Raw genomic sequence first — 14,313 nt, 5'->3', positions numbered from 1 at the left:
AAAAATCAGCATATTTCACAGGGAACATTTCACAATTCTCACAGGTGCAGCTTGTAGATGAGAGAGGAAAATAACCACTTTTAAAAACGGGACAACCCTCTACTGCCAATATGGTGTTAAAAGCTTGAAGCCATTTCCAAAGGATCTTGATCTTTTTGTTTAAAAACATTTAGTCCACTTGGGATCTAATTTTTACAGTTTATTCACTGGAACAGTTAAGGTAAAGGGATTCCTATGTTGCTCCTACCACAAATATGCATAGCTATTAATACTGGGACACAGGCATAGGCAAAAGAAAATTAGAAGTCCTCTGTTCATTTGATCTTTGAAGTCGTGTTACCATGGTAAAAAAGAATGATGCCAATCTATCTTAAAAGGATGTTGGTGTTGGCAAAATGAATTGATATCCATTAAACTATCAACTGAAACTGACCTGCTCATTTAAATGACATCCCATTTGGAACTGGGCAGATCTGAAGCAGTGCCTTAGAAATGAAAGGCTATTTAAGAAACTCTGGAATTGTTTCAAATTCCAAACAGGGAGCATCTCACTTGTCTAGAGACAATGTCCTGACAAACTTGGAAACAAAATCATTACAAAAAACCTCCAAAGAATGGACATGATAAATTACCTCAAATCCTTCACTCAGGTTTGCAATTCAAAGCAAGAAAAGCACAGTAACTCCCTATAGACCTTCAGATTACAGTTTATACTTACGGAAACGGTCAAGGAAGCATGCAGATTAATGGAGAGCCCAATACTGTAAATCTAGGCAAATGTCAGCAAAACCCCTCTTCCCCCATCTCAACTCAGTTCCTTTATATCAGATAAAACACTTCTTTCATATATTGATTTATTTCCAGTTTCTATAATCAGAACAGAGATTCTGCAAGAGCCTCATTCAGAGAATACACATCTTATTTAAAGCAGAGGAATACAAGCAGGAATCTTTCTTATTTACATGTTACCCTTAAAATAAAGTCCCAAGAACCCAGAGTCCAACCCCTATCAAACAGCTAAATCTTATGACCTCATAAAATATGTGGGACATGCACAAGGCAGCTCTTCACAGACTCTGAGTAGACCTTTTTGTGAGCTATCTCTAGGAGAGCCCTCTTTGACAGCAGGAGGAAGCTGAAATGCAACTGATGGTAGCTTTGGCTCACTATCTGGTGTTGTCAAAACCTGAGGGAAAATTCAAGGACTTCAGCAGTGCCCAAGGACTCTGGTCAGACCAGACCAGTCTCAGATCATGGGCCTCTTAGAAATGCCTCCAGAAATGAAATCTCACATGCACCAATCTAGGCAGCCTAGGTTTAGCTCCGAGTTAATTTATATGCCACCTGCAAGAAAAAAGATGCTTTATTACTTAGAATTTCCAATGCCATAAAGGTTTTCTACCACACAGGCATGACACCTTTGATTTTCTTCTGATAAAACTAAACAGACTGAGCTCTTAAGTATTGCAAACTATAAATACGATTGGTACAAAATTGCACTAAAATACTGCTAAAAGAAATGCAATAGATTTTTGAATGAAAAAAATAATTCTTACTTTCTAGGACCTTGTACACTGAAAAGCGGTGGTAAGAATTTTAGGTTCAACTGCCTGAATACCACCTCCTACGGTAGTGTTACAGCAGTGTTTGGGCAGCAAAGACTGGCAGCATATTTGGGTATATGAGTATAGGAAGCCTGAATAGCAATATCAGAACACTCTATGAGAAGTACCACAAGTGACTCTTAACAGTTACTCTGTAACTCTGAAGAATACTTTAAGTATAGACACTAGAACTGAATGCATATGGATGTGGAATACTGGGGATTTTGATGCAGGAACACAATTAAAGGTTAAATGACAAGTTTTACAGTATGAAGCTTAGGAAAAATGATTTATATGGGTTAGTGGATTACATAGGACTTGTTGACTGGGCATACAAATACATGTCAAAAAAGCATCATTGAAAAGAAAGAACAAAATTTTTCACCCTTGCTGAAAAAAAAGCATGGTAAGAAGCAATGTCAGGATGTTGATATTAGGAAAAAAATATTCCAAGAGAAGATGCTATTTACTTATAAAGACAGTAATTAATAAGAAAACTGACTACAAAAAAAGATATGCTAATCCTTACTTGATGTTTTCATCATCAGGATGTGTCCTTGTAAAAATATATTTAAATCCCATTGCAGGATAAATACAATAAACAAAAGTTCAAAAATGTTTTCTCCAGCCTCAAAAAAAATTTGTACATCTTTTTTGAGGCAGGACACTGGGCTAAGAGAACACTTAAAAAAAGTATCCCTATATTACTGCTTTATCTTTACAGTACCCCCCAGGTAGGCAAACCAGGTCACTGTGAGAGACAGACTACCAAGACAAGCAGACCTTTGGTCTGACACAGTACAGCATTTTTCAGGCTGTTCATCCCAATTCCTTCAGAGTTTATAAGGACAAGAGGGCAGCTTTGCACAACCCTGATCATCCTAATACTGGCATCTCTGCTTTAGGACATTGAATACTCTAGCTCATAACATCCAGGACTCAGCAATACTTTTCTTGATTATTGTCTGCAAGTATATGTATTTTGCATCTTTCTCTGATATAACAGGCTGTACCAGTCCATTTTCCAGTTTTACCAATTCTTGAAGCTGGTACAAGAATTCTTTTGACATAGCAAGCCAGTGAGCACACCTTTTCAGCTTGCTGGACTCACAGTGACAGCCATGCTTGCATGGGAAGGCATTCTCACCACATTAAAGTTGAGAACGATGTTGAAAGTTCCTTCTGTCTCTACAATGTAAATCTGTACTAGATGTCAAATGACTGAGGCCCAGCCACACATGGGTCTGCAGGCACTGCTGCCAGTTTAGTTGACCTGCCTGTGGCACTGTGGCACTTGCCTGTGGCACTATTCACTCACTTAAAAAGAGATGCTTTGGTACAATTAAGCCATTATGTCCTCTGTGCTGAGTTCAAGCCTTGTACTGAGTAAAGTTAATGGCCTAAGATAATCTTTTACCTCTTGTATAGCAAGTGTCCCCTTATGCTTCATGCCTTAAGAAGCATTACTGTAAAGAATTTTTCCTCCACTTGATGGTACAAAAGGATGTCGCAATCACAAAACACAAACTGGAACAGAATACAGGAAACAAAAACACAAAAATGAAGTAAAACAATGAGAACATAAGTTCATCTTCCTTTGATGGTTTCCTAACAGACCATTAAAATACATTTTCTGAACAAATGTAGTATCCTTCACTTTCCCTTTACTGAAAAATTCTCTGGTTACAAACTGTTCCTCAAGACAACAAAGCAAAGTTCCTATCCACTTAACATAATTTCTTTTCCATATCTAGGCACACATACTTTTTGTATGTATCTAGGCACACATGGTTTTTGTAGCATCTTCCTTCTTCAGTACAGAAGGGGTTACAATAAAAGAGGCACTCCATCATGTTTCTTGTTGCCCTTCCTACAATTTCCCTTCTCATCCTCTGCCCACTAAGCAGATCTCTACAACATCCAGAATATAACAGCAAGAGCATCTACAGTTTGAAGGACAGCACTAACCTACTCAATGTCATTATTCAAGAATGATGCTGGCAAGACACACCTCTGCATACCACAATCACAAAGCTAATCTATCATCCAGTAGCACTAGTCCCAGCCTCTAACAAGTTTCTCTCCAGCTCCTGTTTTGCTGCTTTCTCCACTTGTTACTGTACCTTAAAATCATAAATCCATCATGACAGAAACTACATTCTTTTAGTTCAGTCTTCTCCAGGACTTAGCAAGCTTGGCATTAATCCTGACTAGAGTTCACTGAACTACCGGAATGTGCAAAGAACAACTAGGAAATGTGCTTCTCTCAGTTTTTGATTTCTCTTTCTGTCCATCTTCTCCCTATAAACAGAAGTGTGTCATTTTAAGATTGGTCACTGCCATCTGTGAAAAACCTGTTGCAATTGCACGAGGTCCCCAGAGACAAGAAGGGGTATGTATCATCAGCTTCACCATCAACCACCACATCACTCACCAGACCTGTTAGATTGGGCTTGATGATCCCTTGGGTCCCTTCCAACTCAGGATATTCTATGATTCTATCATTTAAAGGACTTTAATTGCCTTTCAGTAGCACCCAGTATGATCTCCTCTACAATTTTTCCAGGTACTGGGGCTAGACTAGCAGGTCTGTGTTCCTTGGGTCTCACTTCATGCCCTTCTTGTAAACTAGAATAACACTGCGTAGATTTCAGTCAGGATAAACCTTTCCCAGATTCCCAAAGATAGACCTTTCCCAGACTTCAGTAGGGATTGAGAGAGGTCACGCTACAACAACCACTAGCTCCTTCAGTACTTTGGGATGAATCCCACCTGGCTTTATAGACTTACAAACATTCAGCTGGTCTCTTACAATCTCCATGTGCACAAAGTCACTATTCCCACAGTAACGATCCTCCAAATCAGAAGACAGAGCAGCCCAAGGTCTGTCAGTATTATAATGAGACCAAGGCAAAAAAAAGTACTGAATGCCCCCCACCTTTTCTTCACTCCAATTTGTCAGGTGATCATTCACAACAAATATCAGTCCAATGTTTTCCTTAGACCTCCTCTTGCTATTTATGTACTTCAAAAACCCTTGCTTGTCTAACACAACAATTCTGGCCAGTTTCAACTCTAATTAAGTTTTGGTCTTTAATATCTTCTCCCTGCATATGTGAACTACAGCTCTGTAATTTTTCTGTGAAGCCTGACCTTGCTTCCAGAGATCATAGAATCCTTCTCTTCCTGAGATTCAAGAGGAGTTCCCTGTTAAGCTGGTCTTCTGCATGGCGTGTTTGACTTTGAACACAGAGATCACCTGCTCTTGTGCTTTTAAAAGGTGATTCCTAAAAAACTGACCAGACTCAAGGAACAGCACACTAGTAACTAGCTCACTGAGTTGCCTAAAGTCAGCTCTGTTGACATTCAGGGTAGGAACCTTGCTGACCATTTTTCTCATTACATCAAAGATTTTAAAACGACCCATTTCACGATCCTGTGGCAAAGGCAGCCACCTACCATCATATCTCTCAAAAATCCTTCTTCATTAATAAATAACAGGTTTAGGATGGGATCTTTCCTAGTTGGCTGAGTACTTGTGACTATAAATTATCTTCAACATACTTCAGCAATTTCCCAGTCTTGCTTGTCACTGTAGTATGGTATTCCCAGGTCCTGTCTGCAAAGTTGAAGTGTCCCATAATGACAAGGAGGAAGACAACTAGAGAAAAGACAAAACTGAAAAAAGACTGGGACGTCCTGGTGCACAAAAAGTGAAATATGAGTGAGCTGAGTATCTTTGGAGCAATAATCACATACTGGACCATCTTGGCAGAAGCACAGCAACTAAAGCAAGGCATGTTATTACTCCTTTCTACTCAAGTAATCCACATGGGAAGCAGTATCCTTCACACTGAGTACTGTGTGAGCAGAGTGAGTTCTAAGAAATCTGCCTTAGATGAAAAAAAAGAGGCAAATCAATAGACTTATTTTATTCATCTAATAATGCTGTAGGTACTAAAATATGTATCAAGTTACTGAAGTCTGAAGATATATTTTGATAAATACCCTAGAGTAACAAGATACACGATCCATTTAGGTTGCTTACCACTCAGGAGAATTTGGTTGAGAATCTGACTTATTTGTAAATGGATTCTAACCTTGAAATAGAAAAGACAGGGCAGCTGCAATAATTGGAGTCTCCTGGAACTTCCAGAAAGTTGCCATGGCAGGAAGTATGGCTTGTCAAGACACTGCCACAGTTGCTCTTCAGTACTGCCACGGGTACAATCTGCCTTTAAAGACAAGAAATACCTCCTAGGAGCTTACAACCTAAGTAAGGGCTTAATCAGATAACAGTGCTACTGACCTCAATAGGAAAATATGATAAATTCTCTTTCCCTGCACCCAGAAAAAATCACATGAAGCATTGCAACCCACCCCTCACCACCACAATGAGATGAAAGCTCTTGATTCCCTAACACCTTTCTTGAAAAAGCTTTTAAGTCATCCTGACATCACAGAAGAGAAAAAAACTATTTGGACAATACTTAGAATGTAGCAAGATATATCACAACTGATTTTTAAAAGGAATACAATGGCTAAAATTGTATGTAAATAAAATAAATTGTATTTCTTGCATAAAGCTGAATGGTCAGTAATCTGAGTAAATCTCTTGAACCTCTAAGAGAGGTTGTGGAGGATACTCCACAAGATCAAAACCAGTCAATTTCACAAATGCTCTTTCAGGGAACCATTCATTATCATTAGAGCAGCATGCAGCTTAGATTACAAGGCTTCAAATCCTAAATTTTATCTGCAAGTTGTCAGGAGAACATTATCACCTTTCCCATTCACTGTATTCATGAGTACTAGATAGTCAAACTACTACTCTTTAGTTTTACCTTCTCTTCAGATGTTTTAGATTACAGGCCCTCCAGTGCTGAAACTTCCTGTGTTACCCCTTAGGCATCGTTGTTCAAAATAGCTACAAATAAGAAAAAGCCATGACAACTTTAAAACTTCCTTTATAAACTATTACAGCTTGTCCTGTAATCCAAATGGACTTCTGTATTCCATCATTAAGGTAAAAAGGGTTTCCCCATTCTAATTACTTCTTAAATGTACCACGCAAATAAAAAAAAAATTAAAAAAAAAAAGAAAGAAAAAAAGGAGTTTTGAGAAGGATTTATAGTGACAGATCTGTCAGTTTGCTTGTGCTGCAAAATATAAATCCAATTTGGATGTCTCCCCAAGAATAAGTAGGTATTAGGGGATCAGACACAGTGTGCATGTAGTATAACTAACTATATCTGTCAATCATGATTTACAGTCATTCAGTTTGTTTTGTGTGTATTATGACCATTTCCCATTTTAACACACAGCTAATATAAATCACTGCTTCATATTCACCCAATCAAATCTGTCCCTCAGTCATTTGATTCATAAGAGAACAGAACACTGCAAAATCAGTAAAATCACACAAATTTTGCTGTCTGCTTAAGAGTGCTAGATGAACTGCCACAATCAAAACAGATTTTACAAGTTTAAACAGTCCTGTCTGAAAGCTCCACACAAGGAAAGCAAAAAGTTCTATTCATACAAACAGGACTTAAAGGACTTAAGAAGCTGTGAGGCCACCTGTTCCTTGGTACATGCTATACAAGTACATATTCTGAAAACATAGTTGAAGACAAGCTCCAGGGTTATTACAGAGAGAGAAGAAATCCCTGTCCATATATTCTGCAACACAGGAGGTAACAGCAGACCAAGTAGACATTCTGTGAAGAGAATCTCTTTAGTGTACACTGCAGTGTAATGTGCAATTATCAGCAGGTGGAGACACCTCCAGTAGGTGTAGCAGACAATGCTTTTGAAGGAAGAGGAAGCATGATACAGAAGGAGTCTGATCTATACCTATAATGCTCTGAACTCAGGTGACACTTTAAATGGCTTTTTTCTTCAATGGCATGTTAACTTCAACAAGCATCCTTTAGAAACACTAACAGACATTTTTTAAATTATATACTGAGATATGGATGTTTTGTATAATCTTCTACCACACTGCAACAATATTCAAGGCTCTGGGTTTCCATCCAGGACACCAGCTTGCACATTTAGTCCAAGTAGCTCTCCCAAATCCTTATCCAGTAGGAGGTTTAGGAATGAACATGCAATATGCAATAAAGACTGAAGACATTCAGAACGAGGGAGAAGGAAAAGGTTGAATGGACAATGCTGCCAGCGTGTTAATGGCAATTTCTACAAAGACAAGCACCATATTTGCTTTGCCAGAAGCAACATGATTTGAGTCTGTTAGCACATGGCCAGAAAACATTCTGCTAATACAGGATTCAGGTTCCATGTTTCAATGTGTTAGCACTCCCTCCTCATTCCCCAGCCAAGAAATCCTTCTGGTCTGGAAGCAAGCAGAGGGAGACTCCTGCCTCCATGAATGGCAGTGGGACTTTCACCCTGAAAATGCCAAGTACACAAACAAGCAACATGTCCAGAGGGTGAATAAGGATCTGAAAACCCAAAAGAAAACCTGTACATGACCCATACATATGAGTTGGAATCAGGGAAAGAGATGAATTCATAATAAATACAGTGATAGCAGGAAAATTTCTAAAAGCCACTGCAGTCCCCACACTGATTACCTTTCTTAAACATAGATTCACAAACATGATTTAGGTGTGTGAGGCACACAGACCAGCCTGGATGATGGCACGCACCACGCACCAATACTGAAGATACCACACAGCCAAACAAGATGTTTGGTGCAGACAAACACCAGAATCAAACACTTCCAAAGTCGAGCAAGCCTTTACAGTTGCAGTGCTTCCCTTTTAGCTGTATCCAGGGCTCTTCTCTGGTGGCATTTTAAAAAAGTTACTGGAGGCAGCAATAGTAGATTTCTCAGCTGCTGGTGTTTTCCCAGTCCACTCAGAGTTCTGGCATCTCAAGGATGGTGCTGCTGGTAGCTCTGATTCTGCTGCATCCATGTGGACAGATAAAGTTGCTGAAATATAAAATTGCAGGAAAGGGGAACAGAGGAAGACAGTAAGAAAGGGCAATAAAAAATGTTAGAACAACTAACTTCATGGCAAACTCCTCATATATATAATTTCATTTATGAGGATATTATTTATTGAATTTCTAAAAGTTCTTCATCCAAATTCCTCTGAAACAGAGGCTCTTGATAGCATTAACAATTTTGCTCTAACGATTCACACATTCAAAACTCTAAGTTCGCAGTCCACTAACTAGTTCCCTTAGTCAGAGTTCCTGTTGAAAACCAAAAGTTTTAGCTCTCTCATATTTAATGTGAATCAATTCACAATCATTCATCTTAAAATAACTTAAGACTCCTTGCAAAGACTCAATTAACTCTCTACTTGAGACTTTCAAAGTCTCTGAAGCTGTGGTAAATTTCAGGTTGCTGAGCTCATCTAAAGAGGAAAACATACTTCTCTTCACCCAGTAAGGGCAGTACCATGAACCTACACATATATCCAAAATGGTAAATCAGCGTACTATGACAAGAAACTACTTGCCAAACTAGGTTGAAATTCATTCTCATTTTCTCAATACAACCACTGCTTCAAAATGGGACAGGCTATAATAGCCAGAGAGATTTGCAGATCCATAGCTCAACCCAACAGTCACCCAAATTTCCAGAAGGAGTGCCAAAAACCTAGAGATATGAGAGTTTACTCCATTTCTCAGTATCCTGAGATACTGAACCAAGTCAATCCTCACAAGCAGAACAGCATCGGGTAAAGAAGAGTAATTGCCATAGGAGTCTTTGGAGCAAACAGAATTTTTTAAACAAGTAACTACTTCAATACAAAATGCATTTCTTCATTGTAGTCTCACAACAGATAACAGTTGTTTGTGTGTTTTAATTACAAGTGGCATCTGCTGCTCTGTAGTGGATGAAGGATAAAGAGGCCACAGCAAGCCTCAACTAGAGGAAAGATTGCTTTGAAGTTTAAATAAAAAGTCAGTTCAATGCTTGAGGTTCCACATTCAGTAGATCTGGAACCCCAACAATGCTGCTTCTGTAAATCCAAAACAGTGAGTCATTCCCATACAGCTACAACACAGCTGACAAAAGTACCTTGCAATTTTAGATCTAGCCCATCATCTTCCTCCATCTGAAGGTCATATGAAATGTGAAAAAAACCCCAACAACTGTCAGTCCTTAAACTCACAATCACACTATGTGCCCCTTGCTAGCAGCCTCCACACTCAGGCTCTCCATCTTTCCTCATAAAAAGAGAAAAAGAAAAGACTGAAACTGGCTTATTGTTTCTGGGTATGGCAAAGAGTGAATAATTAGCAAGAAATAGAAGAAGGAAAATTCACCAAATTGCTACTATTCATCAGACTGCTCTCTGATAAGCAGTTTCACAGGCTGCTGTCACCTTTTTTACAAGCTAGTGTGAATATATGCCAAAGCAGACAAAAATCTATTTATGTAGATTTTTACCCTAGACTCACTGTAATAGCTGATTAGGATGCCAGTTACCATGTGCACTGCTACATACATACACAGAGGATTAAACCATATAAACACTAAAAACAACAGTGTAAAGACTGTTAGTTGTTCACCATTTATGACACAACCATCTGTACTTGTGGTCTATTCTGACAAAACAAAGACAGACGTGACAATCTTCATCAGATTCCTTTCAAACCAGAGAATAACTTCCATGAGAATAATATTTTATGCAGTATTTCTCAGACAAGCTCTACTGTGCCACTGGGGATATTATTCCAAATCGACTGTACTGCAGTGGAAATTAACTAAACACAAGGACACTATCCATGCCTTCCAAGTCTCAGATCACTGAAAGGTCAAAGGACCTTTACCACCACAAATCATCTTTCTCCCTAGGCACTGGCTATTGGTCACTGAGTTGGATGAAATTCTGGTCTAATCCAGTACAGTCAACCTTAACTTCCTCCAGATTTCCTTATTCTACTGCCAGATTTTTGCTCTTATCAGGTAAAGGCCTCATGCTTTAGGGCTCACACTGTTCAATTGTGTCGTGTGGAAAACATTAATTTTCAGTCTCTCTAAATATTTGCATAAGTTTGCCCAACTTAATTTTGATAAAAGTCATTTCCTAAAGTGCAAGTTAATTCTGAATTTTCTACCCATGTTTTGTTGTTCTCAACAGCTCAGTTATGGTATTTAGGCCAGTTAGCCTCAAAGAGCAGGATTAATACCAGAACTTTAATACTATAGCAATACAACAGAGACCCAAGGCACTTCTACAGTAATGTAGTTTTTTGATGTTCATGCAAGGGTCTCTGGGAAAAGATACTTTACCAGAACTCATAAATACTCACAGTCTTGAAAGTACGTGAGAAGACATGGAATAAATTTAGTTGCTTGGTTCCCAAATAAATATTATCTCTAGCTGCCTTTTCTCATTCCTGCACTGAGGAGGGAAACAGCATCGACATCTCATCTGCCTTTTATTAGCATCTTCTGATTTCAGCCAAATTCAACTCAAAACTTTCTGTGGATGGTGGGGGGGTGAGGCGACAGCGGAAGATTTGTAGCTGCATGTTTAAGAAAGAAGCTAAATTCATCACAATGACAGGGGATAGTGTTGGCAGAGATTTGAGCTATTTATTCTTTTAGGAAAATCCTATAAAGAATGACACGAGGAAGCCTCTATCTGCAGTCTTGTTCATCACACTGGTGAGGAGTCCGATAACAGATGTATGCAGTAGCGTGATTTAGTGCCGGGAGCTGGCCCCTGATGTGTATTAATACAGCGGCAAAGCGGAACGAGCCCCTCTTCATCACTCATCTCTATAAAAGAGGTGGAATCCGAGATGGCCCGATGTTCGGCACAGCAAGCCCATTTGTTCTGCTGACTGATGAAGCCAGCTCAGGCTGTGTCCTTCACCTCCACGGGGCACTCAGGTTGCAAAAAAGGAGATCACTGAAGCAGGACCTGGTCAACAAGTGAGACGAGAGCAGTTGGACTCAGTGAAGGAGCTATTTAAAGGTGAAGAAATCCAGCACTCTGTGTCTGCATGACAGGCACGGGCCCGTATTCTGATTTACCAGTGCTCCACCTTTAGCAGAAGTAAAATGCCACAAACATAAAAAGCCTCAGAAGTGAAAAAAATGAGACTGCCCTGACTCCTCAGGCACTCCTCATGTGAACCCCAGTATATGACATTTACATGGGGGTGAGTAGATACGTGGCAAGGGAGAAAAATCTTTATCTTATCAGTATCCAACAAACGTAAGAGTGTCCAACTAATTCTACATTATGGCAGAATGATACTATGTATCTTTTTAGACATTAGTAATTCCATAACAAAATCTCCTTTGACAGAAATAAGACCAGATTCCAGAAGTTTCCAAGTTATTTGTCCAGGTTGTGCTTCAGCTGTAGTTATGAATCTGTAGTAGAACATCATTTAGGACACAACTTCAGTTACCCAATCACAAAAATTTCTTTCTACAAGTCAGTATTGCAGCAAACCCTTCCCATAGCTGTTCACTTGGCTGAGGATATTTCTAAACAGGATCTCAGGAAGGGATCTTTGCCATTTCTGACCATTAAGGACTTTGCAGACCTTGTCTCTTGATGATCAGCCTAAGCATGCTGCCCACACTCTACTAACTACACTTCTTCCTTATTTTGTAGTACATAACAATCCTCTCTCCCTCATCCATAGTAAGAAAGCTTTCCAAGCCCCTGTGCTATTTCCAGAGCTAAGTTCCACTTCAGATGCACTCTCAACTCTTCAAAAACTGTTCACTATACAATTTGCCTAATCAGGTAAGTACAACTTAAACAGTACTTTGAAACATGTAGGCATAGAAACAGAAGCTCTCTGAATAATAAATAAATGGACAGGTAACAGGGGACAGTGAGACATTAGCACTCATATCACAAAAATCTAGTATTCCAGCACTAAGATTCTGTGGTTTCAGATACTATCCCTTTTACTACAGAAGTTCAAACATCTCAAAATGGAATACTCAAAGGCCAGGAAAGAATAACCTAAATAAATAATCAATAATAGATGAGACTTTTGCTGAAAAACAGATTAATAATGTTCTTTTCTCTTTATTTTTTTAGTAAAGAACCTTTCCAACAGTTTGCAATCCAGATCAGTGGCCTGGAGAGAAAGCTCAGCTTTCTTCCCTACTTCATTATTCTGTCTATCCACCAGCCCAAGGAAGAAACACAAACTTCCCTCTATTAATCATCAGTTCATTTGGTCTTCCCCACTGTTTTTACACCTCTATTTTTTCCATCATGTTACCCACTACCTTGTTACTGGATTACAAGAGTTATTAATAAACTAGTTGGAAGAACATGTATCAGAGGATAGTCGCAAGATAGGGTAAGGTCAAAGGACAGAAAGGAACATGCTAAAACCCATTGTGTTCACCAGATTAAAGCTTTTTCATATTCTGATGACTAATCAATGACTTTTCAGAAATCTGCCACATGAAAATAGACCAGTATTTTAAGGACTACATCCCCATAACAAGAAAAAACTATTTTCATCCAAAAGAATAAGACAACCCCCAAGGAGTAAGTGGTTTCACCCAATGATTACACAAAAATTGCCAGATTTTTGCTCCTGTGAAATTGTCTACAAATACCCTGATAAAGGACATCAGAGACACCAGCTAATGCCAGCCCAATACTCTGTGCATACTGATCAACTGCCTATTATGAACTCCATATTTTAGGACAATGGAAATAACACCTTACGAAGAAGCAGATTACTATTCACGGTAAGGTAAAGCACTGCAAATTAACTTACCACTGCTACACTGCCAAAAAATTGTTCAGTAGGCAGCTTTTGATGCTATGCAAAAACACAATATGCCCTCTCAACACACTTGATTAGTTTCAAACCAAAGTAATGCTACCTTTGCCTGTGGTGCTTCACTAAAAAGGGGCATGGCTATAAAAATGCTGGAGGTTACCTGATGTTGGGCTAGACATGGAGGCTGCAGCTGGCTTTCGTTTCCTCTTGATGTCCCTTGAACATGGTGGTCCCAGATGGACATTTGCTTGCCTATGGAGAAAATAAAACAAATTAAACTCAGTTCCCATATCATATTTCTGTAAGACTGACCAGTCACCTCCAGCTCCTACCTTCCCTTCAGCTTCTTAACTAGTAAGTATCACAACCCAAAAGTTTCTCAGGGAGTTTTGCTCACATTCTTTGTCAATATAAATTATGCCCCCATTTCCTTTAAGAGCTCACACATAAACTTCTCAGAAGAATAATTATTCCTTAGCCTTTAAAGCCTTCAACCTTTTGGTTCTGTATTAATTCCAAACTAACTCCTTGCATATATAAAGACGTAACCAAGCAGTGATGTGATATGTGTCCTACCATCACTTCTATGGAACAATAACAAATGTCTGCAAGATTGCTCTTTATGTAAACTGTGTAATATTTGCTCCTTAGTCAGAAATTATTTTGCAATCTATTTGGTACTGTAGAGTCATCTTAGAATGTACATATAATGCCAAATATCCACACAAGTTGTTTCCATTACAGTAGTAAGTTCATAAAGTTAGGAACACAAAGCTGTCTCATGTGTTTTTAAAATCATTATTTCCTTATTAAAGCGCTGTGCAAACAGCTGAATCTGACTTATGGCAGCCTTGCTGCACCCCTAAACTGGCTCAAACGTTTAATCTGTTCTGTTAACATCAACTGTTAAGTCTGAAGCCTACTGACGGCCATTTCAGTTTAATCA

General features: G+C 38.9%; 1 protein-coding gene across 1 annotated transcript in view; it reads right to left on the bottom strand.

Moving 5' to 3' along the window:
• Positions 1-721: 721 nt before the first annotated feature.
• Positions 722-14,313, bottom strand: part of GPATCH2L (G-patch domain containing 2 like) — a 39,366-nt gene continuing 25,774 nt past the window's right edge. Inside the window, exons 10-11 of the mRNA XM_058807398.1 lie at positions 13,528-13,619; positions 722-8,565 (exon numbers count right to left, since the gene is read on the bottom strand). Of these exons, the coding sequence (XP_058663381.1) occupies positions 8,393-8,565; positions 13,528-13,619 (265 nt within the window). The 3' untranslated portion in view covers positions 722-8,392. The remainder of the gene's footprint in view (positions 8,566-13,527; positions 13,620-14,313) is intronic.

This window comes from Ammospiza caudacuta, chromosome 6 (genome assembly GCF_027887145.1).
Source record: "Ammospiza caudacuta isolate bAmmCau1 chromosome 6, bAmmCau1.pri, whole genome shotgun sequence".
Lineage (NCBI taxonomy): Eukaryota > Metazoa > Chordata > Aves > Passeriformes > Passerellidae > Ammospiza > Ammospiza caudacuta.
The sequence above is the reverse complement of the archived record's forward strand: the minus strand, read 5'-3'. Positions and strand labels throughout refer to the sequence as shown.